This window comes from Thalassophryne amazonica, chromosome 3, assembly GCF_902500255.1.
Source record: "Thalassophryne amazonica chromosome 3, fThaAma1.1, whole genome shotgun sequence".
Taxonomy (NCBI): Eukaryota; Metazoa; Chordata; class Actinopteri; order Batrachoidiformes; family Batrachoididae; genus Thalassophryne; species Thalassophryne amazonica.
In genome coordinates this window covers 97,844,025-97,871,776 of record NC_047105.1, presented here as the reverse complement: position 1 = coordinate 97,871,776, position 27,752 = coordinate 97,844,025, and the positions used below count along the sequence as shown (strand labels likewise).

The window sequence follows — 27,752 nt, the reverse complement described above, 5'->3', positions numbered from 1 at the left end:
TTTGCAAACCCAAGCAACCAAATTGTTTCACACAGCTAGCTTCTCTCAGCCACTTCATCCAGCACCCTTTCTAGTATCAGCTTTTAAATATTCTTACTGGCTCGTGCTAACTCATGTGCTGCAAAACTGCAACACATCTGCTTGCTATACTCCAAAAATCATCATGTGAAAATGCCAGAAATTGTTTTTATTTCATGCCAATGATTTATTCTTCCTTTCAGTGCTCGGCCAGCTGTGGTCAGGGCTACCGCCAGCGTCTGGTCTCCTGCAGTGAAGTGCATGTGGAGAACGATAGCTATGAGTATGAGCATAAGTCTTTGTCCAACTGTCCTGGTTCGCCCCCTGAGAGCTTCATGCTTTGTAATCTGGGCCCTTGCCCACTGCCACAGGAGTGGGTGGTTGGACTCTGGGGACCGGTGAGTGATGTCATGTTCAGGCCCTGGCACACCATCCCATCAATGATTTGTACCTTGTTGAGCTTGCACATGCACTGTAAACCATTGCAGCCTCGTTTAGTTATGTCCACTTGCTACCTCTCTTTAACATACAGAGCTCTTACAAGTTTTGGATGATGAACTCAACTTTACAACTCAACTCAACTTGTAAAGTTGAGTTGAGTTGTACTATGTGTGTGTACTGTATTTTCCAGAGTATATTGCACCAGAGTATAAGGCACACCTGTCAAAAAATGCCTCTTGAAGAGGAAAAACCCCCCACATATAAATCGTACCAGAGTATAAATTGCGCTGGACTATAAGTCACACCTTTTTCTGTGCTATGGGCTCTTTAACTTGGGATTTTTGTGCATTGTTGTCGTGTATTTTGTATTACTGGCATTTATTCTTTTACTATTGGAGTTTATTTTGTTTAGTGCTTTGATTATTGGGAAAGTTATATATATATATTTATTATAATTGCTATTAGTAATAGCAAACTTGTGAATTCTCAGTATATAAGTCACACTGGAGTATAAGTCGCAGGGCCTCCCAAATGAGTAAAAAAAAACAAAAACCCACAACTTATATTTTAGATAATACAATACCTCATATATATATATATATATATATATATATATATATATATATATATATATATATATATATATATATATATATATATATATATATATATATACTGAGACCTTATTTATGAGTATCACTCAAGGATCATGGTTATTAATAAAAGATAGTTGTTTTTGCCTGCTTTTTTAAAATTACAGTGAATCAATATTTAAATATTCATGTATATTAATATATCAATGTTACAGATTTTTCATATAATCCAATGAAAGGCTTATTAAAAGCCTGCTAATTAGTCTTTCATTGGATTCAGGTGTGTTTGAACAGGGAGACAACTAAGAGTGTCAGGGAGGTAAATCTCAAGGACCGAACTTGGGCACCCCTGAACAGCATCATTAAGCTCAAAGAGACAGAGATGAGCTGCACCAGATTATAGCTAAATAGCTCATTTCCATTTGCAGTTTATCATTTTATCACGGGTCACTTTAGACAATGTACTTTGGTTTTTAATTGCACTCCTCCCACTGCACTGTTTTTTCTGTTTCTCTGTTTTTCTGTTGCACACAGCCTTTCATAGTTCATATTTCTTTTTTTATCTTATATTTTATCTTATTTTGACACATATGTTATATTTTATCCTAGCATTTTATCTCTTCTTAATGTTGCACCATTGTACCGAAGCAAATTCCTAGTCTGTGAATCCTGTTCACTGGCAATGGCAATAAACGTCTTCTGATTCTTCTTCTGATTCTTCTGATTCTGATAACTACTGGACCTGGCTGTGAAAGAGAGTGAGAAATGAAAAAAAAAGCTATGCTGAACTAAAAGATGGATATAGAGCGTTTCTTTAATCAAGGACCACAGAGGGTCCTAGAGGAGAGTGAAAGAGAGAGTGAAAGAAACGGTGAATTGCACTGTTATGGATAACCCACATTGGGTATGAGTTGCTTGACCTGCTGGTAACAATAATAAACAGTCTCTAGAGAATGTTAATTCTTTACTTGCATTTAGTGCATAAAGGAGGTGCATGAAGTTTTTAAATGCTATTTAGCAGCCCAATACCAGAGGTGCATTTAAACTGCTCTCACATGCATTTAGCCCATCTATTTACTCACTAGATGGAGGACCGGGGCGATCCACTCATTTGCTGGCTGTTGCCAGAGCGCCACCATCTTGGTTAGTGTCTGACAACAGACAAATTAAAATCAATGTGGACACGATCAATGTTTTCAAGAGAGTTTCAGCAATAAATCTGCATTTTGCAGGGGTGGGGGCCAAGTGGTTAATGCACTTGGTTTCAGTTCAGAAGGTTCTGGGTTCAAATCCCACCCCTGCCACATTTCTCCATGTAATGTGGAGTTGCATCAGGAAGGGCATCCAGCGTAAAACTTGTGCCAATTCAAAATGCAGATCCACCTTGGATTTGCTGTGGCGACGCCGAGTGCAAACAAGGGAGCAGCCGAAGGGACTTACTTACTGTGCTGTTACATTTATTCAAACTTAGTCCCACATTTGTATAGCCAGGATTTGTCCAAACAAATACAGAAGAGGATCAGACTGTTTATATAAAAGACTTGAATGAATTTGTTCATCCCAGTCCAGACAGAAAATAATACCATCAGTTTGTCAAACACATTATGTCTGCCACGACACAAGATTGTCTGATCTTTAATTAATTTCATTATGAAGTTAAGTTAAATATGGGAAGTAATCAGGGGTGAAAGTACGCACGCTTGCATCATATTAAAGATATTAATATGAAAGACTGTTCTTTAATATACTGCTCTTTTACAGAGCGCTTCTCTGCAAAAATTTCAAATAATATAAATAAAATGAAACAGCCACCAGCCAGGGTGAAAGTAAGATTATTCAATATTTTCTGGACCAAGCTGAAAGAAATCTGAAAACACTACACCGGAATATTCAGTATATCATAGAGAAATGAATGTAATTCATGTGTATTCTTATATTAGTAGAATATACTATGTCAAAGCAACTGTCATGTGACCCAAAAAAGCTGAAATCATTCAATGTAAACAAAGTCATTCTCATTACATTGTATTATGCATTCATTGAAAATGTAAACAGTAAACATTCCACGTCCCAACAGCCAGGGGCTGTGAGCATGGACCGGACTGCCGGGCCACCCGCCCTTGACCGCCACCCAATCCTCTCTGCACCCGACCCCCATGGCCCCCTCTGCAGGTGGTGAACCCACAGGAGGGCAGGCCCACATCACTCTTTCGGGCTGAGCCCGGCCGGGCCCTATGGGCTAAGGCCCGACCACCAGGCGCTCGCGCGCGAGCCCCAACCCCAGCACTGTTTACGGTGCGGGTGGGGAGCTGTTGACCCTGACTGGGGATGTTGTCGGGCGGTGGAAGGAGTACTTCGAGGCTCTCCTCAATCCCATCATCACGTGGGATGATGGGATTGCTTCCGAAGAGGAAGCAGAGACTGGGGACTCATCCATTACCCAGGCCAAAGTCACCGAGGTGGTTAGAAAGCTCCTCGGTGGCAAGGCTCCTGGGGTGGATGAAATCCATCCTGAGTACCTTAAGTCTCTGGATGCTGTGGGGCTGTCTTGGCTGACACGCGTCTGCAACATCGCGTGGCGATCGGGGACAGTGCCTCTGGATTGGCAGACTGGGGTGGTGGTCCCTCCGTTTAAGACGGGGGACCGGAGGGTGTGTTCCAACTATAGGGGGATCACACTCCTCAGCCTCCCCGGTAAGGTCTATTCCAGAGTACTGGAGAGGAGAATTCGACCGATGGTCGAACCTCAGATTCAGGAGGAGCAGTGTGGTTTTCGTCCTGGTCGCGGCACACTGGACCAGCTCTACACGCTCCATCGGGTGCTCGAGGGTTCATGGGAGTTCACCCAACCAGTCCACATGTGTTTTATGGATCTGGAGAAGGCGTTCGATCGTGTCCCTCGGGGCACCCTGTGGGGAGTGCTCCGGGAGTACGGGGTCCGGGGTCCTTTGCTAAGGGCTATCCGGTCCCTGTACGACTGCAGCAGGAGCTTGGTTCGCATTGCCGGTAGCAAGTCAAACCTGTTTCCAGTGCATGTTGGCCTCCGCCAGGGCTGCCCTTTGTCACCGGTTCTGTTCATTATTTTTATGGACAGAATTTCTAGGCGCAGCCAGGGTGTAGAGGGGGTCTGGTTTTGGAACCACAGAATCACGTCTCTGCTGTTTGCGGACGATGTGGTTCTGTTGGCTTCATCAAATCAGGACCTTCAGCATGCACTGGGGCGGTTTGCAGCCGAGTGTGAAGCGTCCGGGATGAAAATCAGCACCTCCAAATCCGAGGCTATGGTTCTCGACCGGAAAAAGGTGCTTTGCCCTCTTCAGGTCGGTGGAGTGTCCTTGCCTCAAGTGGAGGAGTTTAAGTATCTCGGGGTCTTGTTCACTTTATAATCCAATGCGTATAATAAACTTTTTAGCTGTTGAATGTGGTTGCATGGTCTGTGTATTGTTGATGGTTGTGTTTTGTGTCTATGTTATTTATTTATTTTTAAAGTCTTCCAAGCTACTCTCGTGCCTTTTTAAAATTGCCTCTCGGGGATAAATAAAGTGATTTGATTGACTGATTGATTGATTGAAATTGAGAACAAAGCATTTCCATTCTATGAATTTGCTCTTACAGAATGTCTCAGGATGGAAAACCTAATGTGAACAAAAAACCCAGAGGCAAATTAAAAAGGGATAAATTGAGACTTATGAAAGAGAGACTTCTAAATGAATCACTAAACAAATGGTGTGATATTTATCACAACAATTAAGCGTTCAGGCAGTAAAACTGAAGTCACTACAAAATATTTACAGAATATAGAGCGACACTAAAAAATAAATCATTTTCTAACCTTTTTTCAGCCATTTTAGTCATTTCTCCACATCATTTATATTATGCGCTTTTGAACCACTCCACAATTTATTATTATTATTATTATTTTTATTATTTATTTAACCTTTATGACATTCCTTTGTCAGCTTGTCGCTGCACTCAAACGCTACACAAAACAGCATTTTCAGATCCCTTTAACTCAAGTTTAAATCAGTACATTGTAGATTTCTATTTAAACTAATGTGTGATGATGTGGAATAACGCTAAGCAAGATGGAGATTGCTGGCAACAGCACACAGGCTGGATTCGCCATCTAATGGATTCAATAGAAATCAATGGTTTAGCCTACTCTTGCTCTACAGACCTGTGCTTTGTTCATGTGAGTCAGACATGAGAAGACTGCACTTTCCTTCTCAAACTACGTTATAATTGCATATTTGGCCATTCAAATTTTTAAATATCCTGGGGAGAAACCCCTGATTAAATAGGACTTTACACTTCAGGCCTTAAAAAAGAAGTGCTTCCCTCAGAGGAATGCAAGGCCCCTCTGCAAATCTGTTTCTGGCGCGAGGTCTGCTTTGGTGTACCCCTCGTCACTGTTCTTGTGGTCTCACACGGTCCACATAAGTGGAATGCCGAGTAGTCATGGGCGCAATTTGGTGGGGGATAGGGGGGACATGTCCCCCCCACCTTTTCAACCAGGGTCGGACAGAATATGGTATGTCCACCCCACCTTCTGACATATATGTGTGTACTTGAAACATGCTATGCCAGTCTTATGGGCAAACCATGTCAGAATAGTATCTTTGTTTCTGCAAGTTTGTATTTTTAGCAGCACTGACTTGTTTACAACACCTGTTTCTTGTTTGTCACATTTGGAATTTTCTGGGACTGCATTTGCCCAGATTTGAAACCAAAAATAGTTGCCTCTAAGGACTAGTGTCTACACATAAGTATCAATGGACCACATGCTAATTTACTAAATTTTGAAAGTTAGAAAAGGAAATCAGAAAAGCTATCTGGGACCTCAGAAAGCCCATCTGCAATTATTGCTTGATTTCCAAAATCAGTCTATGCAAGTGAAATTATGTTCAGTATGAGTGTTGTCATTAGTGCCACTTTGAAAATTAAATCAGAATCAGAATCAGAATCAGAAGAAGTTTATTGCCATTGCCAGTGAACAGGATTCACAGAGCAGGAATTTGCTTCGGTACAATGGTGCAACATTAAGAAGAGAAAAAATGCTAGGATAAAATATAACATATGTGTCAAAATAAGATAAAACAGAAGATAAAAAAAATATGAAATATGAAAGGCTGTGTGCAACAGAAAAACAGAGAAACAGAAAAAACAATGCAGTGGGAGGAGTGCAATTAAAAACCAAAGTACACTGTCTAAAGTGACCCGTGATAAAATGATAAAGTGACAGAGTTAAGCTTAAGGTGACTGAGTTATGAGGTGTTCATGAGTCTAATGGCAGAGGGGAAGAAACTGTTCTTATGGCGGGAGGTTCTGGTCCAGATGGACCGTAGCCTCCTGCCCGAGGGGAGTGGTTTGAATAGACTGTGTGCAGGGTGAGAAGGGTCAGCTGTGATCCGACCTACTCGGCCCAGAGTCCTGGAGACGTGCAGGTCGTGGAGAGATGGAAGGCTACAGCCGATCACCTTCTCAGCAGAGGCCACAATGCGCTGTAGTCTGTGTCTGTCCCTGGCTGTGGCCCCAGCGTACCACACTGTGATGGAGGAGCAGAGGATGGACTCGATGATGGCCGTGTAGAACTGCACCATCAGCTGGACAGGCAGCTTGGCCTTCTTCAGCTGCCGCAGGAAGTACATCCTCTGCTGGGCCTTCTTGATGACGGAGCTGATGGTTGACTCCCACTTGAGGTCCTGGGTGATGGTGGTGCCGAGGAAGCGGTGACAGACCACAGTGGTGATGGGGCTGTTGGTGAGGGCGAGGGAGGGCGGGGGGGCTGTGGCTTTCCTGAAGTCCACGATCATCTCCACTGTTTTCTGGGCGTTGAGCTCCAAGTTGTTGCTGCTGCACCAGGTCACCAGCCGGTCCACCTCCCTCCTGTAGGCAGACTCATCCCCATCCAAAATGAGTCCGATGAGGGTGGTGTCGTCCGCAAACTTGATGAGCTTTACAGAGTCATGGCTGGAGGTGCAGCAGTTAGTGTAGAGGGAGAAGAGCAGAGGGGAAAGGACACAGCCCTGTGGAGATCCTGTGCTGAGAGCCCGAGTGTTCGAGACATTTTTTCCCAGCCTCACACGCTGACTCCAGTCCGTCAGGAAGTCTGTGATCCACCTGCAGGTGGAGTTGGGAACGTGGAGCAGAGAAAGCTTGTCCTGGAGCAAAGCTGGAAGGATGGTGTTGAATGCAGAGCTGAAGTCCACAAACAGGATCCTAGCGTAGGTTCCTGGGGAGTCCAGGTGCTGCAGGATGGAATGCAGGGCCAGGTTTATGGCGTCATCTACAGACCTGTTGGCTCTGTAGGCAAACTGCAGGGGGTCCAGGAGGGGGTCGGTGATGGACTTCAGGTGGGATAAAACCAGGCGTTCGAAGGTCTTCATGAGTACAGACGTGAGAGCCACAGGCCTGTAGTCATTAAGTCCAGTGACACGTGGTTTCTTGGGGACTGGAACTATGATTGAGGACTTGAAACAGACTGGAACATGGCATGACTCCAGGGAGGTGTTGAAGATCCCCGTGAAGACTGGGGCCAGCTCATCAGCGCAGTGTCTCAGGGTGGCAGGAGAGACACAGTCTGGGCCCGGGGCCTTACATGGATTCAGCCTTTTGAAATGTCTCCTCACGTCCTCCTCTTGGACCGAGAGGGCAACAGGGGGAGTGGGGAGGGCAGCAGTGAGAGGGGGGAGGTCCAGAGTGTTTGAATATCCAGTTGTGTGGGGGGTGGGGAGGTGTGAGTCCTTGTCTTCAAAGCGTGAATAGAAGACGTTCAGGTCGTTGGCCAGCTTCAGGTCGTCAATAGAACGAGGTGCTTTGGGCTTGTAGTTGGTGATCTCTTTCAACCCCCTCCACACAGAGGCCGAGTCGTTGGCAGAGAACCTTTGCTGCAGAACCTTTAGCCTTTGCCACCTCCTTGCTAAATCTGTACTTTGCACCTCTATAGCTGTCTCTGTCTCCTTCTCTGAAAGCCACCTCTTTCTGCTGATGGAGCTGCTGGAGTTTAGGTGTGAACCAGGGCTTGTCATTGTTATATCTCACCCTGGTACACTGTGGGATGATGCTGTCTTCACAGAAATGAATATATGACGTCACAGTGTCCGTGTAGTCATCTAGACTGTCTGTTGAAGCCTCAAACATATCCCAATCTGTGGTGGCCAAGCACGTGCGTAGCTCCTCTACAGCTTCATTGCTCTACACTTTAGACGTCCTCACAACAGGTTTAGAGAGTTTAAGTCTCTGTCTGTACGTGGGGATCAAGTGGACCATCACGTGATCTGAGAGTCCCAAAGCTGCACGGGCCACCGCACGGTAGGCGCCGCTCACTGTCATGTAACAATGATCTAACGTGCTCCCTTCTCTGGTCGGGCATTTAACAAACTGTATTTTGGTAATTCCTGACTGAGATTCCCTTTGTTAAAATCACCGAGAATTATAACAAGAGAGTCCGGAAAGTCTCTCTCCACGCTCATAATCTGATCCGCGAGCGCGCGCTCGGCCTCGTGCACGTCTGCGCTCGGTGGAATATACACAGAGCAAAGTATGAAAGAGTTAAACTCACGTGGAGAGTAGAACGGTCTGCAGTTTATGAGGAGATATTCCACAGAGGGACAGCAGTGTTGGGAGATCACAGTCACATCGGAGCACCAGGCGTTGTTGATATAGAAGCAGAGTCCTCCACCTCTTGTTTTTCCACCAGAGAGTGCTCGGTCTCTGTCTGCGCGGAGGAGTCAGAGGATAAGAAGTATAAGTATTGATAAGTATAAGTTATACTTATCAATTCATGATAAGTAATTTATCCTAAACTTATGATCTGTTGTTTTTTCAAACTTATGCAAAAACAATTCTTGAGAAAAAAAATACAGTATGCAATAGTTAATAATTATTCAGAGCCTGTTCTTTCATATTTATGAATATATTTTACCACATTGCAGTTGTTTTTTTTAATGAAAACTCAACCTATCATTCTTTTTGAGTTCTACACATGTGGTGATACCTTATTTACACCAGGATGTTAATAAAATCAATGCTGGCTATTCTCAGAATAAAGTACTTATATCCACAGTTTCAAATTGTATAAGTCAAATGGTGTCCACTTTATGGTCTTCTCAAAACATTAAAATTACTGTTCTGGATGCTCAGAATGTATCTGAGCTTATCTAGAAACCGTTGGCTTCAGGGAGCCTAAAGCCCCCAGAACCCCCGCCTATGGGCTTCGGCCCTGCAGGCCTCACACTTTGTCCCCCAATTTCTAGTTCTAAATTGCACCCTTGCAAGTAGTATGAAAGTTATATTCCCTCTGTTTATTCAAGAACAAGGTCTTTCACTTTGAGAGCATGGTTTATTAAATTCACTCATTCTTCGAGACCCAGCATGTCTTTCTCATTTAGAGCTTCTTATTTTTCTTCTTGTACATTCGTTGACATCCAGCTTAATGGTCCATGAGCACCACCTTCTGCTCCAGAGTCACAGTACTTCGTTAAGTACACAGGAGCAGCTTGTCACACATGTAGATGGTGCCATCTTGTGGACAGAAATGATAATCAGTATTTTTCATCAAGTCGCATAAGTCGCAGGACCAACAAAACATTATAGATCAGAAAATATGGCAACCTTTATATATGAGATCAATTTTGGGCTGATAATTGATTCAAACTAAATTTTGAACTTAACTGTGCACAATTTGTTAAACACGTTAAATGGACCTGGATACTGATATTAAACCCATTGCACCACGAAAAGTCTGAGACAAGCTGTATAGAAACTAGCCTTGAAAATCTGAAATATTGCCAGTGTTACATTGATGTAAATATCCAAATCTTAAAAGGGAAATGGCAATTTTGAAAATAAAAACTGTTGACAGGCTGTTTGTTATTCATAAGCTATATATTCAGTGTTGTTTTCCCTTTGCACTCCTCCAGTGTTCAGTGAGCTGTGGGAACGGAGTGATGGAGAGGACAGTGCAGTGTGCGTCAGCCGTTGGTCAGGAAAGCAGTAGATGTTCTCCAGACACATCGCCAGAAGCCAGAAAAGTCTGCAGAAATCCAAGCTGTGAGTAGATGTGAAAAGTTTTTCTCCTGTCCCATAGTCTGGACTTTCAGGGTTTGATACAGCTTGATGCTTCTCAAAGTCCAGTATGAGGTGTATCTTAATATGACCTGGCGAATTTTGCCTTTGATGAAGAATTCATGAACCGAGGCAAGCAGCAAAGATTTACTGTCTATTGTATTTACTCCCCTGCAGTAAAATGGCACAAAATCAAAGTGAGTGGCTTTCTGTTTTCTTTGATTCAATGCAGAAATTTGCCACGCTCGACTTAAATCCTGAAATCTGTGTGCAAGCATGCACATATGCGTGCACATAGCCTAAGTACTTTTCTTGTGTTGAAAGTTTGCATAATGTTCGACTACTTATTTTAACAACCTCATTTTCTGTCTGCTAGGCCTTTTGCCTTCAAGCTGTCAACAAGTGAAGAACATGGATAGCTCCAGTGCAGATGGTGAACACTTTCTAAGCATTCAGGGAAAATCACTGAAGGTAATATTTTATGATCTTATTCCTGTACAAAGCCCCATTTATGAAGCTGTAATGGGTTTTATTTGAGGGAAGAGAGACAGCAGGAAAGCATTAATATGCTCTTCTCCTCCCATTTCATGGCTTAGACACTGACAGAGCATCACTCAGAGTGTCGCTGGGACTGTTCATGCACTGTAAAGTGGTTCAAATTAACCCCTTAATGCCCATCGTCGCATATATGCTACAATCTCTGACTCAAATATGCAACTTACCAAATTGACCCGTATGCCCGTTGTCGCAAATTTGCAACATACCATCATTATTATTATAACATTATAACATAAAGTCATTACCAGAATACCCAATATTACTATCTAGTTTTTGTGCAAAAGTGAAATTAATAATCTCAACATTATTTACCATCTACTTAAAGGCAAAAACACACACAAAACATTTTTTTTATATACAGCTATATAAATTCGGGCGTTAAGGGGTTAATACCAGCTCTTCTGCATTTGGGTACAGTTCAGCAACTGTGCATTTAGTAAGCTGGTGCATTTTATATCTTGTGCATTTCCTAAAGCAAATGTCTCTTTGTCATGTCATGATCATTTTAGTTTCAGCAGAATCAATGGAGGATAATAAAGGAAATATTAGACGTAGTCCAAAATAAAGGCTTGGGGGTTAACTTTTATTCTGTCCCTCAGTGCAGTAATTCACAAATTAAATATTTGCCACAAGGAAAGAGAGTAACGTGCTACAGATTTCCCAATAAATGAGATGAAGATAACACAGAGAAAACAAAGATGTGGGGGGAAGAATATGAAAACATGGGGAAAACCAAGAGGCACCGGGAGAATGCAAGAAGAGAAATGAAATCCCAGAAGAGAAAACTGCAGATTGTGCAGTGGGAAACATGATCACTTAGAGAAACCAGCACACTGCAAAGTGGGAAAAAGTCATGTGAACTGAGAATAAAACAGACAATAAACCAGGGTGAGTATCAGCACCATCCCCCAGACACGCGAACAAGAGTGCCCGTGAAAATGAAGAAGAATATACTGTACGTACAAACAAAGGCGCCACTTGCCAGCAAGCATTAAGGCAATTTCTTGAGGTCCCCCAGCCAGGAGGGGGTCCCCAAGGGCTGAGAAACTTCAAAGTACAGCAGTGCCAGTGTGCTTAGTTTGCAACTGGACTCCAGGTTGAATACTACGCGACACTCCTGCAAATGTTGAGGGCAGCCAAATGCAAAGAGCTGCTGATTTGCGCACAAATGCTGTGCAGCACTCTCCAACACCACTCGCGGTTGATTTGATCACACGTTTGTTCACTAAGTGTTCAGCTCTTATTATCCTACTGTTATCCATGTGAATAGACACTGTGGAAATAATACATAATAATAATAATCATAGTAAACAGTCTGGGCCACTGACCAGATGGCACTCTGCAGGATTTCAACTAGACCCTGATGGAAGGTACAACAAGGCAATGGTCAGAGTTCAGGAACTGGGCACTTATCTATGTCTCCACCCTCATCCCACAAGAACATGATCATTTTCATTAACTCTGCCACGACGTCCACCAGTGCTGCTCTGGACACTAAAACCAGGATCCAGCAATTTGTAGTCCCTGACGTTTTGCTGAGTCAGGTAGCATTAAGCCATTTTCACACCAGTTACCAGATGCATGGGTACTAGTTTCTCCACTCCGCTGTTTGTATATGTGGATCTATTTCTATTCGAGAAGGTCCTGTATTTGAAGCTGCAGCTGCAAGATTAGCCCAAAATGAATAATTAAACATGTATATCATCTTGTTTATTATTAAAATAGGGATGAAAGATAATTTGATTTCCTCAAAGCTGCGCTCCTCATGCATTGTAAATTCACACACAGTGTAAATATAAGGTCTTACCCATTCATTTTAGTGAAGAAAAGTCCCTCTTTGACATTTTGCGCTGTCAGATCAGTTAGCGGAGCAGAGCCTTCTCCCCCCACCCTTCCACACCAGTTCTCTGTCTTGACACAATAAGTCAAAAAAGTCACAGCGCCTCATTAACGTCTCATTTATCACACACTCCATCCGATCCTGGCTGCACGCGATGAAATCTCAAGAAAAAGTTAAAATTACCCCAGTTGTCCGTGTGGAGCAGAGACACCGTGCGCACGTGCTGGATGACATGCGCGTCAATATTTATGTGTCACACGTCAGGGAAAAAAGCATTTACGGTACATATTTAATTAAAAGTTAAAAAAAATCTTTCTGTCTAACGTCTTTCTGTGTAAATATCTCACATTACAACGTGGAGACACGTGGCTTATAGACAAGTGCGGCCTATTTATGTACAATTTCTTTTTTTGTTTTTAAAATTGTTGGGTGCGGCTAATATTCAGGTGTGCTCTGTAGTACTGAAATTACGGTATTATCATCGTCACAATATGTCACAAGTGCTACAAACATCACGAGGACTGTTGTAAAATTAATTAAATCAATAAACTCCCATAACAAAATAGTGAGAGCAGATTGATACACAACCATGCATTTTCTTTGCACGTGTAGCGGCTGGTGGAATCACTTTTAATTGCATGTTGTCCTGCTTTTTAAACAAATTAAAGCAAAACAAATGCAAGCAGTTTCCTCCAACTCATCACACTTCTGCACATTGCTGTGCACCAGTGAATACAACCGTAAGTGTTTGCTGTCAAACGGGAAATGTTGATCTAAAGCCCTGTTCTGTTATGGGCACCCGAAATGGATCAGAGTTGCACACTGAATTCAGGACAGACGCTTGTTTTAACACTTATGAAACAGCATCAAACATTCCTAATGATGGCAACGATCTCTCTCACACACACACACGCACACGCGCACACACACACACACACACACACACACACACACACACACACACACACACATTACAGAGAGTAAAACTGTCTGGAATATGAGTAAAAACTACATTAGCACTTCATATGCATCTTGGTGTTTGAAGTTGCCCTAATAAAACATGTTCTGTGTGTTTTCCTGCTGTTTCATAAATATTCCATGTGTTGTGCTTGTGCTTTGTACTTTTCTTAAATGTGTTGTATTTCCTCTTTTTATTCCACTGGCCTAAGTGTATTTGACGTTCACCCCTTTCTTACTTCCTTTCTCCATGTCCCTTGATACCACCACCACTTCATTACTCCCCTTTTGCCTCCTCTTCAGATCTACTGTGCAGGAATGCAGACAGAGAGGCCATGGGAGTACATCACCTTGGCAACTGGAGAAGAGGAGAATTTTTCAGAAATATTTGGCTTCAGGTAAAAAGGGAACTGGATAACAATGGAGTTCATGATAAGTCCACGGGACTCCTCACCCTGTTTTGTGTGTTTTTAAACGTAGAAATTCTGTTGAAGTGTCGTCATCTTGGGAATGTGTGTGTTTCTCAGGCTCAATGACCCCACCCAGTGTCCAGCCAACGGCTCCAAGAGGGAACACTGTGACTGTCGGAGAGACTACACCGCCGCTGGCTTCACCATCTTCTCCAAAGTCCGCCTGGACCTCAGCAAGATGCACATCATCAGTGAGTTCCCCCCAAATACGAGCAAACATTAACATACTCAGTGCTAATTAGTGAAATGTTTGCCATCACTCTCACTGAAAAAAATTTAAAGGCAGCTGGCGTTAAAATGAGAATTTCCTCTGGATTTTAATTGCATCCATGTTTATGAGGGTTAATGGGATCAAGATGTCTTCAACATTCAGTTAAGCAACACAATTACAAGGCCCGAGGGACCTCGATAAAACTGTTTTAAGTAGGTGGAATTATACTGATATTACCAAGGTGACCCTAAAACTACAGCCAGATTTCACTTAAATAAGCCTCGGTCATTACGAAAAATATCCTAAGCTGTTATTATGCATGTTTATTCAGCATCTAACAGCAAAGAGACTCAAACAAGTTTTATACAACTGATGCCACAACTCTGATTTATCTTGATTATCCAGCTACAGATTGGCAGTTTGCGTTCACTCGTGAAGGCAAGAGAGTTCCATTTGCAACAGCTGGAGACTGCTATAGCGCCACCCATTGTCCACAGGTGAGAACAACAATTACTATGATTCTGTATTTACCAATCTTGGTCCTCAGAATGAAAAAGTACTGCATGTTTTCCACTTGTCCCTCGTATAATCAGACCAGCTCAACTCTGTCATGTGTGTTCAGCCAATCAACAGCAGGCTGGACAATGGAACAAACCTGATTTCAGCCAGTACAGGCAGTTAGAACATGGAGAAATGGAACAGCACAGTACTTTGATTCCTGATGACCAGGATTGGGAGCATGAAGCAGAATTAGCATTAAAGTTTGCAGAACCATGACAAACCTCCACAGTATTGTGATGCACACAGTAGTAATTTTGTGATGCTAAAATCATACCAGCAGGAAGACCTACAGTTATACAGTACATTCCATAAAATAATCCTTTTGGAGCTAAACCAATGAACAATGATTCAGTGTGTATCATGTTGTGTTTGGGCAGAAATATACTGTATTCTCTGCACTGTAAGTCACGGATTTGTTACTATGGTACTTTGAGACCTCGTGCAACTTATATGTCAAAAAATAGTGATCTAATGGTACAGAAAAAACATAATTCTATAAATTTTCATTACAACGAAAACAAGAAACACAACATAAAAGATATTTAGCCTATCTTCTTTAGGCTCGTGTGTGACTTTTCATATTGTTCCAAAAAGTAATTTCTGGAATTCTTGTGAAATACATGTTTCAAAAATAAAAGCATCTTATACTCTGGTGTGACCTAGGGGAGGTGATGGTCTAGTGGTTAAAGCACTGGGCTTGAGACCAGAGGATCCTCAGTTCAAATCCCAGTGTGACCGGAAAATCACTTGAGCAAGGTCCTTAATCCCCCAGTTGCTCCCAGTGTGTAGTGAGCGCCTTGTATGGCAGCACCCTGACATCGGGGTGAATGTGAGGCATTATTTTGTAATAGTCCATTTTTTACCTATGTTTTTTCCTCTCCATGATGCCTTTTCTGACAGATATGACTTATATTATCCAGCATGTACGGCGTTTGTGTATATGTAATAACTTCCTCGTGTATTCTGAACCATCATGCCAGACCAACATTTTTGCCAGACAGATTTTTGGCACCCTTGAATTTTAAGGATATAATTTAAAATATGTTCAAAAACAAATGCATATCAACTAATCTACGTAATCAGTATATCTAATAAAATGCACAAACAACAACAAAAATGCCATCAACTAATTAATGTTTATGAGTGCAATGGTAAGAATACTTCATGCGGTGAAAGATAAAATGTTTCATTCAGTAACATTTGGCTACGCTTTGTTGAATGGGACATTCCATCTTTCACTGAATAAAATATTCTTTCCATTGAAAGTGTGAAAAAAACATTCATTATTTGTTTTATATAACACCTCAAATAGATCCTTGTTGCTTGATATTTTCTTAATTTATAAACAAGCGGAAAGGGACTTGCTCCCTTTCCGGTCCTATGGCGTCAGCCAAAGCTCGGGGAGCGAGACCGGGATGTCCCATCTCACCCAGGTGTCATCTGATGGAGCCTGCTGTGCCCTAGTGGCACCCCACAAGCCCTGAGCTGCGGAAGGGCCAACCCGACTTGTGGCGGGGCAAACACGGCCTGTGCGGCTCCACCTCCAACAAACACTGTTTTTTCAGCCCCCCGCATCACGACTTGCTCTTGATCTCCCCCGGTGCATCCAGCATTTCTGTCCGTTACCCAGTGAGTCTGGGCACTGTGTCAGGCTGCTGTTTGTTTCTAAGCTAAGCACCGCTGCTGCTAGTGTGAGCATGCGGAGGTGTGCATTAGCACAAACCGTAGAATCAAAATTGCACGCTTAATATAGCCAAAATTGCATGGTAAATAGAACACAATGGTAAATGGTATGAATAATCTATATCACGTGACATACAAACCACCAATCAAATGACAAGAATCTATTCAACATGAAACAGTTATTAGCAGCCTTTGATGACTTTACATTAATTAATCACTTTAACAGCCAGTTTAATCAAGTCAGGGAATGGACACGTGAACTTTTCCAAGTCACTAAGTATGTGTTGGACCACAATTATTAAGAAATACGAGGTCTGTCCAAAAAGTATCAGACCTTTTTATTTTTTTCAAAAACCATATGGATTTGAATCATGTGTGCTTGAATGAGCCAACCTTGAACCTTCATTCGCTTGTGTGATTTTTTTTCACGCCCGTCGGTTGCATCATTCGCCTGTGAGCAGTCTTTGTGTGAGCACTGGTCCTCTCCTCTCATTGGATTTTCATTGCGAGGTGGAACGATTTGGAGCTTTGCTGCATCAAATTTTTCCAGAAACTGTGAGAGACAGCCAGGTGGAAACCATTCGGAAGATTCAGACGGCTTTCGGTGACGATCCTATGGGCATCACACAGATTAAGGAGTGTTACAACCGGTTTAAAGACGGCGCACAATGGCGGAGGGTGTGCCGCGCTCCGAGCGGCCATCGACAGGCTGAAACGACCAGATCATTTCCAAAGTGAACGCTTTGTTGATCCGGGACGTCATCTGACTACCAGAGAAATTGCACAAGAGGTGGACATCAGCACCTTTTCGGCACATTCCACTGTTATAGGAGATTTTGTAATGAAAGACGTGCGGAAGTTGGAAGTCTCACAGGACATGTTGTGACATGTCCAGCTCTTACACAATTCCTCGGATACTCACTCGACTGAAAAGCCACTGAAAGCCGTTTGAATCTTCCGAATGGTTTCCACCTGGCTGTCACTCACAGTTTCTGGAAAAATTTGATTCAGCACTGCTCCAATCGTTGAGACATTCTCCTCGAAATTAAAATCCAACGAGGGGGGAGGACCAGTGCTCACTCAAAGCCTACTCACGGGCGAATGATGCAACCGACAGGCGTGAAAAAACTCACGCATGCACACGAAGGTTCAAGGTTGGCTCATGCAAGCAGACGTGATTCAAATCGATATGGTTTTTGAAAAAAATAAAAAGGTCTGATACTTTTTGGACAGACCTCGTACAGTGTGGTACTGTAAGTTAAATCTGTCTGCAGTAGGCAGTTCTCAAAACCTGAATGGAGTTACACAGTACTGTATACCACATCAGATTTGGCTTGTGTCTCCTATGTACCTTGTGGTAAACTAGGTGAAATTTTATGTTGTCTTCTTAAGGAAGTCCTTCTCTGTGTCATTCCACCATGAAGATGTATAACTGGTGGTGCAACAGGCAAAAGCTGCACTGTGTATAGTTTCTCTAATTGCACGTGAATGTTGTGTGGGCCGCCAGAAGAGGAGGTACTGCTGGCCCACCACCAGTGGGCGCCCTGCCTGAAGTGCGGGCTTCAGGCACGAGAGGGCGCTGCCGCCACGGACACAGCCGGGGGTGACAGCTGTCAAGAGATAATGAGTGACAGTGATCATCTCACTCCATAAAGACCAGACGTCATCTCCACCTCGTTGCCGAGATATCGTACTTCAGTGGAGATAACTTTCTCTGCCTGTAGTAATTGATTCTAAGAGCTATTGTTTTGCAGCTGTCAACCAGAGGACCGGCGTGGGTCACGACTGTTTCGTCCTACGTCCGTCAGATAAGTGGTTAAACAGACGCTGCACGAGTGTGTGTTAGAGGTGGAGGTGGCATTCCCACCGTTGTTGTTATGGGGTGTACACACACCCACACTTGACTGTCTTTGTTCTTCGCCAGCAGTACCAGATCCGACAGTCGGGGACGGTGATCACCTGGGAATTCGGGACTTGGCGGCTCCAGTATTCACCAGGTTCGGTGGCGGCGGAAATCGTGTGGTTCCGGCTCTTCTCAGGACAGACGTCTTCTATCCTCGAGCCTGCCCACACGTCACCTTTGTGGATTGACTGTTATCATATTCTGAGATTGTCTGTGTATTCGTTGTGCACCTTCACAACATTAAATTGTTACTTTTTGGCTCATCTATTGACCGTTCATTTGCGCCCCCTGTTGTGGGTCCGTGTCACTACACTTTCACAACAGTGAAGGTCCCTACCGATTCCTCAATTCTATCTGGAGTTGCGTCAGGAAGGTGTGGTGACACTGAGCAAAACCGGAGAAGCCAGAAGAGAAAATATTTTAAATTAGATGCTTAACATTCATGAATGCCCATATTGACACATCAGGCCTTTGCACTTTAGTTTAGGCAAAATGATGAATAAAGTCAGTTTCAGTGGATTTACAAACGTGCACAGCAGGACTTATTTTTAAAATTGTATAAACCACTGGTAAGCATGAATATTAACATCAAAATAGGACTATAGATTTATTTATTATGTTTCTTGGGAATTTTAGTCTTTTCACTTTTTTGGTTTTAGTTCGATATCCACAGATTAGCATGCCTGCACACAGCGCTGCTCTTTCGTAATATATAGTTGCTATCTGCTGTACTTTTTCTGAAGTTGTACTCCGTCTGCCTGTCTGTGTGACTCGTTCTCTTCTTGCAGGGGCAATTTAGGATCAGTCTCTCTGGAACAGGTTTTCATGTGGCTAAGGACACCACATGGATCACCCAGGGCAACTATGCAGTGGCTGATGTGCATAAATCTCAGGTATCGTCAACAACGTACACTAATTTCATACACAAATGCTGCCAAACTACTTCAAGAGTTTAAATCCGCTAATTAGAACCCCCTACCCTCTGTGATACCCCTCTGTGCCTGAGGCCCTCTCAGCCTTGGTGTTCTGTGGGAATAGTCCCAGGTGGTTTCTGTATTCAGAGCTCCAGTGACTCCTCATAAACATGCCGAGAGATGATCCTTATTGGCCAGCTGCTGTCTCTCGAGAGCACGCTCACGCCATCTGCTTTTGAAATGGAGATCAAGCTGGAAAGTGGTTTTTGGCAGCCAGAGACAGGAGGCAGCTGAGATGCCAAAAAGCCTGGGTGCTCCACTTCATTTAAATAAAGGTGGTTTGTGAGAGGAGAATGACAAGGGCACTTCAGAGGAGATCAGATGTTCCACTCACGGCGCTCTGTGGCTTTCACATTTATGGAGAAGTACTTCTGATGTTTGCTTTTTTCTAAAAGTGTATGAAACTGCTCATTATGTTACATTCAAAATGTGCCACTCAAGTGCTGATGATTAATTAGGCTGCATTTCTCTGCTTGTTGCTGAATAGGGTTGAGACGACTAATGGAAATCATTACTTATACCATTAATTATCAACTATTTGACTAGTCAGCGACTAAATTTGACATTGAATGACTTAAGCCAGTTTTGAATCTTCATGGTGAAACCCAAATTATTTCAACAAATTTTAACAAACTCATTTATTTTAACAAATATAAGCACAAAATCACAAATACAAAAAACAACATTAGCATGAAGACAATACCTGCATTCATTTACTAGGCATAAACTACCCGTTTGAGTTGACTAATTCATCAACACATTTTCTTCACTGAGTGAATGCAGTGGTGGCAGCTCCAGCAGGTCTATTCTTTTAAGGGTTAAATGAACTTAAAAAAAAAAATCACTTTTGACTAGTCGACTAATAAAAAATAGTCGACTAGCTCGTCACAGTTGACTATTATGTCTGGCCGTCCCAACACTATTGCTGAATATGAGCGCTCATTTCATTCATAGTGTTTGATTTCTCTCAGTCCTTTTTTTTTTTTACACATTCAAGAATGAATTTTTAAGCGATTAATTTTTAAGCGATATCTATTCAGTTAATGAATTTTACCCATTTACAAAGAAAAAAACTGCAACATTGAAGGTTTCTTCAGTAACGGGAAAAGTGTGTAAACTTTAACCATTAAAACAAAATTTCATGTTTAAAATCACACAATAGAATAATTGTAGTGCTTCACTTTTTCTTTTTGAAGGTGGGGGATGTTCTGGTTGTCTGGATGGCTGGTTGCAAACCGGGAACCCAGAGCGGTTCCTTCATGTGGTGCATGCAGTGACACGCGACACCAGTGCTAGATATGACCTGGCCCTTTTATCTACACATAAAATACCATTCTTAGAGTGCTGTTTTAAGGCCCAGAAAAGAAACAGCAGTGGCCTTGGTTGCCACTCTCGCAGTGCTTAATTTGTAAAGTGGGAGGTCCCGGAGCGCAGAGGATGGTGGCTCCGGTGCAAAAAAAAAAAAAGAAGGGGGGGGGGGGGGCCTTGCGAACAATGCTGTGCGCCACACCGAAAATAAACTGGGCATGTATTGTAGGCCTAGTCACACCAAATCGGGATAGAGTACAAATTCCTCAGTGGTCCCTCGTTATCGCGGGAGTTACATTCTCTGCGTTCACACCGGGCGCGTCTTGAGTGACTGCAGCCACAGGTTGCCATGTAATCCCTATGTAAGGACGCATTTTGGCGCCAAACCGCGTAGCGCGACGCAAGGGAAGCGATTTTGAGCGTTTTGCGCGTTTGTGGCGCGATATTGCGTCGCGTCACGTTGTGTTGCCCTCCTCCCCAAGTTGAAAAATCTGAACTATTTCGTCTCGTCGCGCCGCGATGACCAATCAGGGACTGAATATGTAGTGACGTGGAGATGTCTGGAATTTGACTGAGGATGTGAACATGTCCTGTATCTCGTAGCAGCCTGTGAGCAGGACCTATGTCTCTTTTGTCCTTTATTTCACAATTATGAGAGAGTTTTTGGAGAGAGCAGCAGCCCCAGCAGCGTGAGCGGAGTTTCGAGGGAATCATCCATGGAGATTATTTTACTTATTAACTACACAGATGTATAATAAAGCAAATGGTGACTGGTTTCTAAAGACGATTATGACAGTTTTTTTTGGGAAAGAGCGAGGAGCAGCCTCACAGCAAGCCGCGGAGTTTCGTTCTTTCTTTTTTTTACGTGCGCGCGCACCGGGGCGAATTTTCGCAGCGAAAGTCCACCCAAGCAGAGCGACACACCAGGCAAAGGAGGCCCGTCCGTCGCCACGCGACCCCCGTGAATTTGTAGCATCTGATCGCACCCGGTGTGAATGCGGAATCCGCAAAGTAACGCTATTTTTTCCACTTATTATAGATGTTTTAAGGCTGTAAAACCCCTCACTACACACTTTTCTCAAACAGGCATTAACATTTTCTCACTTTTCTCTCTTGTGTAAACACTCTTTTTTTCTTCTGTGCGAGAAGATTATAAACAGACACACGCAGAACACAATGCGCGTACTCTCCCTTCACTCACTGCCTCCGGGGGTACAGATGCGGGACCCGCAAAGAATCCAGGTCCTCTCTCGGTGGTCACGGAGCTCTGCGGCTACGGTCAACATCCGGATCAAAACAGCGAGTGTAGCCTCTGGACCTGTTGCAAGATTTGGCGCAATTCCGCACAGCAGACAGGAGGGCGGCGGTGTGATTGGCAGTGAGAGCAGTCGCTGTGATTTTTTTTTTTATATTTTGTTAGTCAAGAGAGGTGGCGGATCATAGATCCAGTATAAATAGCTGGCGAGCCAACGTCAGAGGTTCCGGAGCACACGTCTGAGGTTCTGGAGCGCGCTCCGGCTTGCTCCCCCTCAAATTAAGCCCTGTACTCTCGGCTTTGGAAACGAAACAAGCTCATTTCAACATGTTACATGTTCAAAACCACATATGTTGAAACATGTTTTTTAAAAATAGTTTTTCGGTGTATTCACTGATAAACAATAAGAAAGTTTGTTTCTCTGATTTAGTACAAACTCTCTCTCGTTGACCCCTTTCACTCCTTACTTCGCCCAATCTCCTCCATCTCTCTCGTTTTCTTTTGCGACAAAATTCAATGAAAATCCTTTCCACGGGACTGTGTGGAGGACTGACTGTGTTTTTTAAGTTAGAACGTTACCACTGTGAAACAGAAAGTTAGTTTTTATTAACAATTCAGAACATCTGTGTGCAGAAATGGTCACATCCACAGTTGTTCTTAAACCATCATAAATCCAGCTGAGCATGCAGCAGGTGGCAGTGTTCAGCAGGGGGCAGGTGCATCCATGGGATATTACATAACTACATCAGTAAATCAATATTACAATTTCGATTGATGTGATGTGTCAGAGTGCAACAGATATAGTATTTCATCATTAAATGCTCCTTTAAGTTGGAGACGAACAAAATGCTGGCATTTATTGTTTGAGTTATTATGTTAGACCTGCATGTTCTATGCAGGTTAAGTGATTTGGTGACTCTAAATTGCTCCACATAGTGCAGCAGATAAATGTAGGAATCATTCACTTAATGATGATACAAGCACCAAATTTGGTATAAATACTTCTGAGATGTAGTTTTCTTAAAAAAAAAATGCTGTTAACCACATGAAATTTTATTTTTTTTTGGGGGGGGGGGGGGGGGGGGCTATAACGTTTAAGTCATTGTTTCATCTGTGCAACAGTCTATTCTGGACGTTTCCAGTCTTCATCCACTGATATGGGAGCAAAGCAAACTCCACCATGAGGAAACTCTCTGTGTGCTACTCTTACTACTACTACTTGCTACTTGGATCCTTAAGTAAGAGTTATGTAAGCAGTGAGGGCTACTGTTCATCCAAAGGACTTGGCTGACTTCCATTCATCCATTTTCTATACCCGCCTACTCCAATTAATGGACAAGGGGGCACTACAGCCTATCCCAGCAGTCATAGGGTGTGAGGTGGGGTACACTGTGGACAGGATGCCAGTCTCTCACAGGGACACACAAAGTTCCAATCCACCTAACCTGCATGTCTTTGGATGTGGAAGGAAGCCAAATCATCCAGAGGGAACCCACACAAACACAGGGAGAACATGCAAACTCCACACAGAAAGGCCACAGGTGGGAAGCGATCCCATGACCTTCTTGCTTTGAGGCAACAGTGATAACCACTAAGCAACCTTGCTGACATGGCTGACTTTAAAAGCAAACATATTACCACTATGACTTTTCACCATGGTCACAAGATCCATGGAGACCAATAGTCAGTGCCAGTGTTCCCATTGAAATGGTAATCAGAAGAGCATTTACTTCTGGGAAAGTCGTGCCTAAATCCGAGCCTCAGTATAAGCTCTTTAACAAGGGTGACATGTGACAGTACATGAGGAGTTGGTCAGCTACAGCAACTGCCAGTCCTTTGGTACACCAACCACAAGAATGACCAGATCAAAAATATGTGTATCCACCCACTGAGATCTGGTCACATTCAGGTCTTCAGACGTCAGACAGCACTGCCCATGCAATGCAGAGTTTTCCCATCCTTTTTAACAGCACTGGAAGATGCTCATCCTTGCATTCATAAATGATATTCTAGGTGCACCTCTAACAATAGCAGTGAAAACAAAACATTCTTGGAGCTGTAATTGTTGGTGGGAAAACTTTTTTTAATATGGGATGGTTGATATATTGTTCCTCTTGTGTCCACAGGATGGCAGTCAAGTATCAGGATTGTGTGGAGGCTACTGTGGTAAATGTATTCCGTCCTCTGACTCCAGCCTGCCTGTAACTGTGGAATAAACTCCATCAAACAGGTACTGTACACAAAAGATTATTCCAGCAAAATGGAATTCCAGATCAGAGGATTACAATCAGCTATAACTCCTCAAATATATGCACAAAAGCTAAACTGCTACTTTTGTTTGCTTTTTCTCTTCAAGAGTTCTTATGGTGTATTTGAGTGCTAATGATGATGTACTTTTTTTTCAGTTTTCAGGTGTTCACGGTGCAGAGACATCAGTGGCACTACAAGCAGTTTTCGAGTTCCAACCCGTCCCTTACACATAACCTCGTTCACTTCAGTCTTTGTATAGTGTAAATCAATCTGCTGTATACTACTGTACATAAAAAGACTTATTTATTTTACTTTCCATTTATTTTTATACTGTAACATAACTTAAGGTTTTTCTTTTTCATACCAAACAGTGCACACAGTGTCTTGTATCAGGTGTTTGCCAAACTATGCCTTTTCGTTGCCATTTTGACTTTTAACTCTGTGATTGCATGTGCTACAGCGCCATATGTTAGTTTTGGACCTGCTCAGTTTCATCTGATGACATCACTGCCCTGATGGTCAGGAGTCTTATGGTTCCCATGCAGTGACATGTTGTCAGGGAGTGTTCAAAAAGCACACTTGCACAGTTACAGTAAATGCCTAGTATAACCAACATTGCCAGACTGGGCATGTTCCTGCCCAATTAGGCTCTTCTGAGAACCACATTTATTCCGCGGGACAACCCATTCTCCTTGCAGTGATGGGATGCTTCTCATTGCATCTTGAAAAGGAATGAAGCGAACACGCTGCTTGAAAGAGTATTTTCCACCTGATGTTCCTGAATATGCCACATGACAGTAATATCATGACATAGCCCATAATCAGATTTGTTTTTATCCACGCAGCAAGTGGAAAAATATGAAAATTTGTAACTTTCGTACCACTGCCCGCTGTGATCATATCTGCGGTGTATGGCTGTTGCTCTCACAGAGAACGGTGGTGGAATTCTCCATCATTCTTTCTGAAAAAATGGAACATTTGATATACATTCTGGCACATACTGCCAACATGTCAGTGCAATATCAGAAGATGTTTTTAGGATTGCCTGTGCCATATTTGCGGAGAAGAGAACTACAGTACTTGAATTAGTCATCAAGCCGTAAGAATAACTGAGCCTGCTGGAAGTGGAGCTGGAAGATGGGTTGTCTTAAACTTATGTTATGTCTTACCTGTCAGTAGTATTTGTTTAACCTCCGTTTGATCCCACGAACTGGGCTGCCTTTGATTAAATTGGGTGCAGAAAATTTGTATTGAGAGGATACAAGAAATTTAGGTTACTTTTGCTTTGTCTTTTGTTTTATACCTGCAGAATTCTGTACAATGAATCTGAGCTTTCAAACACATCAAATTGCTGAAGTATGCCTTATATCGATCCAGAGGCCCACTGATGCTGCTGCTGATCCACAGATTCTATTGTGTGAAGCAGATGAGAGTCTTACTATTCCTCCAAGATGTGACACAAGTCCATCACAAGTTGCTTCCCCAGCCACGTCTGGTACCCATTAACTGCTGGATGGATTGAGACAAGGCACATTAAATGTCTTGTCCAAGGACGCTGACAGATAGTGTGACCAGGAATCAAACCCAAGATTACATATCGGTAGCCAAACTCCTTATCCTACTAAGCTACCTCAGTCAAAGCATGTGCTGAGAGAAGTGATTTTACTGCACTACAGTCCAATACCCTGTATAAAACCATAATATGATTTAACATATTTCTGGATTGTAACAGAGCAGGTAGAATGGAAGTGGGATAAGAACTGGACAACAAACACATACATCTGGGTTTGATTTCCTAACCATGCTACCGTGCATCTGGAAGGTATTCACAGCGCTTCACTCTTTCTGGATGTTACAGCCTTATTCCAAAATGGAGTAAATTCACTTTTATCATTAAAAATTCTACTCACAACAGCCCATAATGACAACATAAAAAAAGCCTTTTTGATTTTTTTTTTTTTTGCACATTTATTAAAAATAAAAAACTAAGAAATCACATGTATGTAAGTATTCACACCCTTTGCTCAATACTTTGTTTTTGCACCTTTGGCAGCAATTACTCTTGTGGTCCTGTCTGGTTAGGGTCCTGTCTGTGTTGAGGATTTATCTGGTTTGTTCTGCCTTTTGTCTTCACTGCTTCTGCCTCAGTATTTCTTGTCATTTCTTCTCACATTCACTCTCAGCTTCCTTTTGTGGTGTCACATCTTGTCATTTTTTCCTTCTATCTTGTTTTTCATTATTCTTTAGAGCTGACTTCTATCACATTGAGTTTCAAGCAGTGTCTTTATCTCTGCCTCCTGGTGATCTTTTATGTCCTCACAGGTTTTAGTCTTGTCTTGGTTCTTCCACTCTGTTGCCCTCTGCTGTTCTGTCAGAGTTCCTACACATCATTAATCCCTAACTGTCACCACCTGCCTGGGTCTGCACCTGCAAATGATCAGTGAGGCTATTTATAGTGAGTCCAGCTTGTCTTCAGTTGTAGGTCCATTGATTTGGTATGTGTATGATTATACAGGATATGTTTGCACACTGCAGCTTGATGCCTTCATATTGTCAGCTACCTGTGGATTAAGAGTATTGAGTGGTTTTTGTATCTTGGAGTTGAACTTACTCTTTAAGAAAGGACTGCTGCGTTAACTCCTGTCTTTAGGTTTAATCTGGTTTTGTGTAAGAAGAAACAACTTTGTGTGGCATCCTGTGTTGAGTTGAAGGAAAGACTTTTGGTTGAACCCTGTTTTTGAGTAAGAAAAGAAGACTGACTTCTGTTTTGGATTTCACTTGCAAGAAGTAAAAGCCATTCCTTGGTTTAATCTAGTCTCTGTGTTTATGTCTCACCTTTTACAAACTCGCCTGTTTGTGAAGGATTTCTCAGGGGTTCTTGTCTGGCTATGAAGATGATCCCCTTTGCCTCATTCTCTCTTCACATTTGATTTTGTCTTATTCCCACTTGTCACTAATAAAACTGTGCTTTAATGCCATTCTCCTTGTCTGGGCTGTCCTGTACAGATGCACACCAATCTTTTCTGTAGACGATGATTAAAAGAAATGCCAAGCTTGGCTTGGCAAAATGCTGTGGTTCTCCTCTTGATTTAGTAATGAGCTTTAGTATTTATAGCCAATCAAATTCCAACCCATGTCTCGTTATATTGTTGAACTGATCTCTGCAAATGCTGAACTGCAGCTGCAGATGCCCTTCCAGCTCCATAGATGAGAGCACTGGCTTAGTCTCATTATCTGGAGATATGATAGAAACCTATCACTGAAAAATGCAGCTCGCGCTGTGTGACTCAGTGAGCATTGAAGACAGTGGTAATGCAGCTAAAACACTCGTTTCAGTGAGTAACTGTTATCCACTATGGAGTGACAGTGTCAATTTTTTTCCAGTTATGCATTTCTGAGGGGTTTGGAGCAGTGTTGTTCGGGATATCTATAGATTTAAAAATCTAGTCATGATGTGGCTGGAGTGAAAACACATTTGCAATGAGAGGTCTCCAATGATTTGTGACGTTCACCTTTCCAGTGTCACAATGGTGATATGTGGAGTCATGGGATTTTTATGGAAAGTCTGGTCATGATTTCCTTTAACTACCATTATAGTTATGGAGTGACTACACATTAAAACTCATTTACCAGACATCTACCCACACATGACTAGCTCATACTT

The 27,752-nt window shown here is 42.7% G+C and overlaps 1 protein-coding gene across 1 annotated transcript in view; it reads left to right on the top strand.

The window, feature by feature from the left end:
• The window catches only part of LOC117507318 (A disintegrin and metalloproteinase with thrombospondin motifs 9-like), a 201,385-nt gene extending 175,362 nt beyond the window's left edge, over nt 1-26,023 (top strand). Inside the window, exons 32-40 of the mRNA XM_034167162.1 lie at nt 222-416; nt 9,974-10,103; nt 10,495-10,589; nt 13,777-13,871; nt 14,001-14,134; nt 14,560-14,651; nt 19,090-19,194; nt 23,965-24,068; nt 24,244-26,023. Of these exons, the coding sequence (XP_034023053.1) occupies nt 222-416; nt 9,974-10,103; nt 10,495-10,589; nt 13,777-13,871; nt 14,001-14,134; nt 14,560-14,651; nt 19,090-19,194; nt 23,965-24,054 (936 nt within the window). The 3' untranslated portion in view covers nt 24,055-24,068; nt 24,244-26,023. The remainder of the gene's footprint in view (nt 1-221; nt 417-9,973; nt 10,104-10,494; nt 10,590-13,776; nt 13,872-14,000; nt 14,135-14,559; nt 14,652-19,089; nt 19,195-23,964; nt 24,069-24,243) is intronic.
• Nucleotides 26,024-27,752: the final 1,729 nt, after the last annotated feature.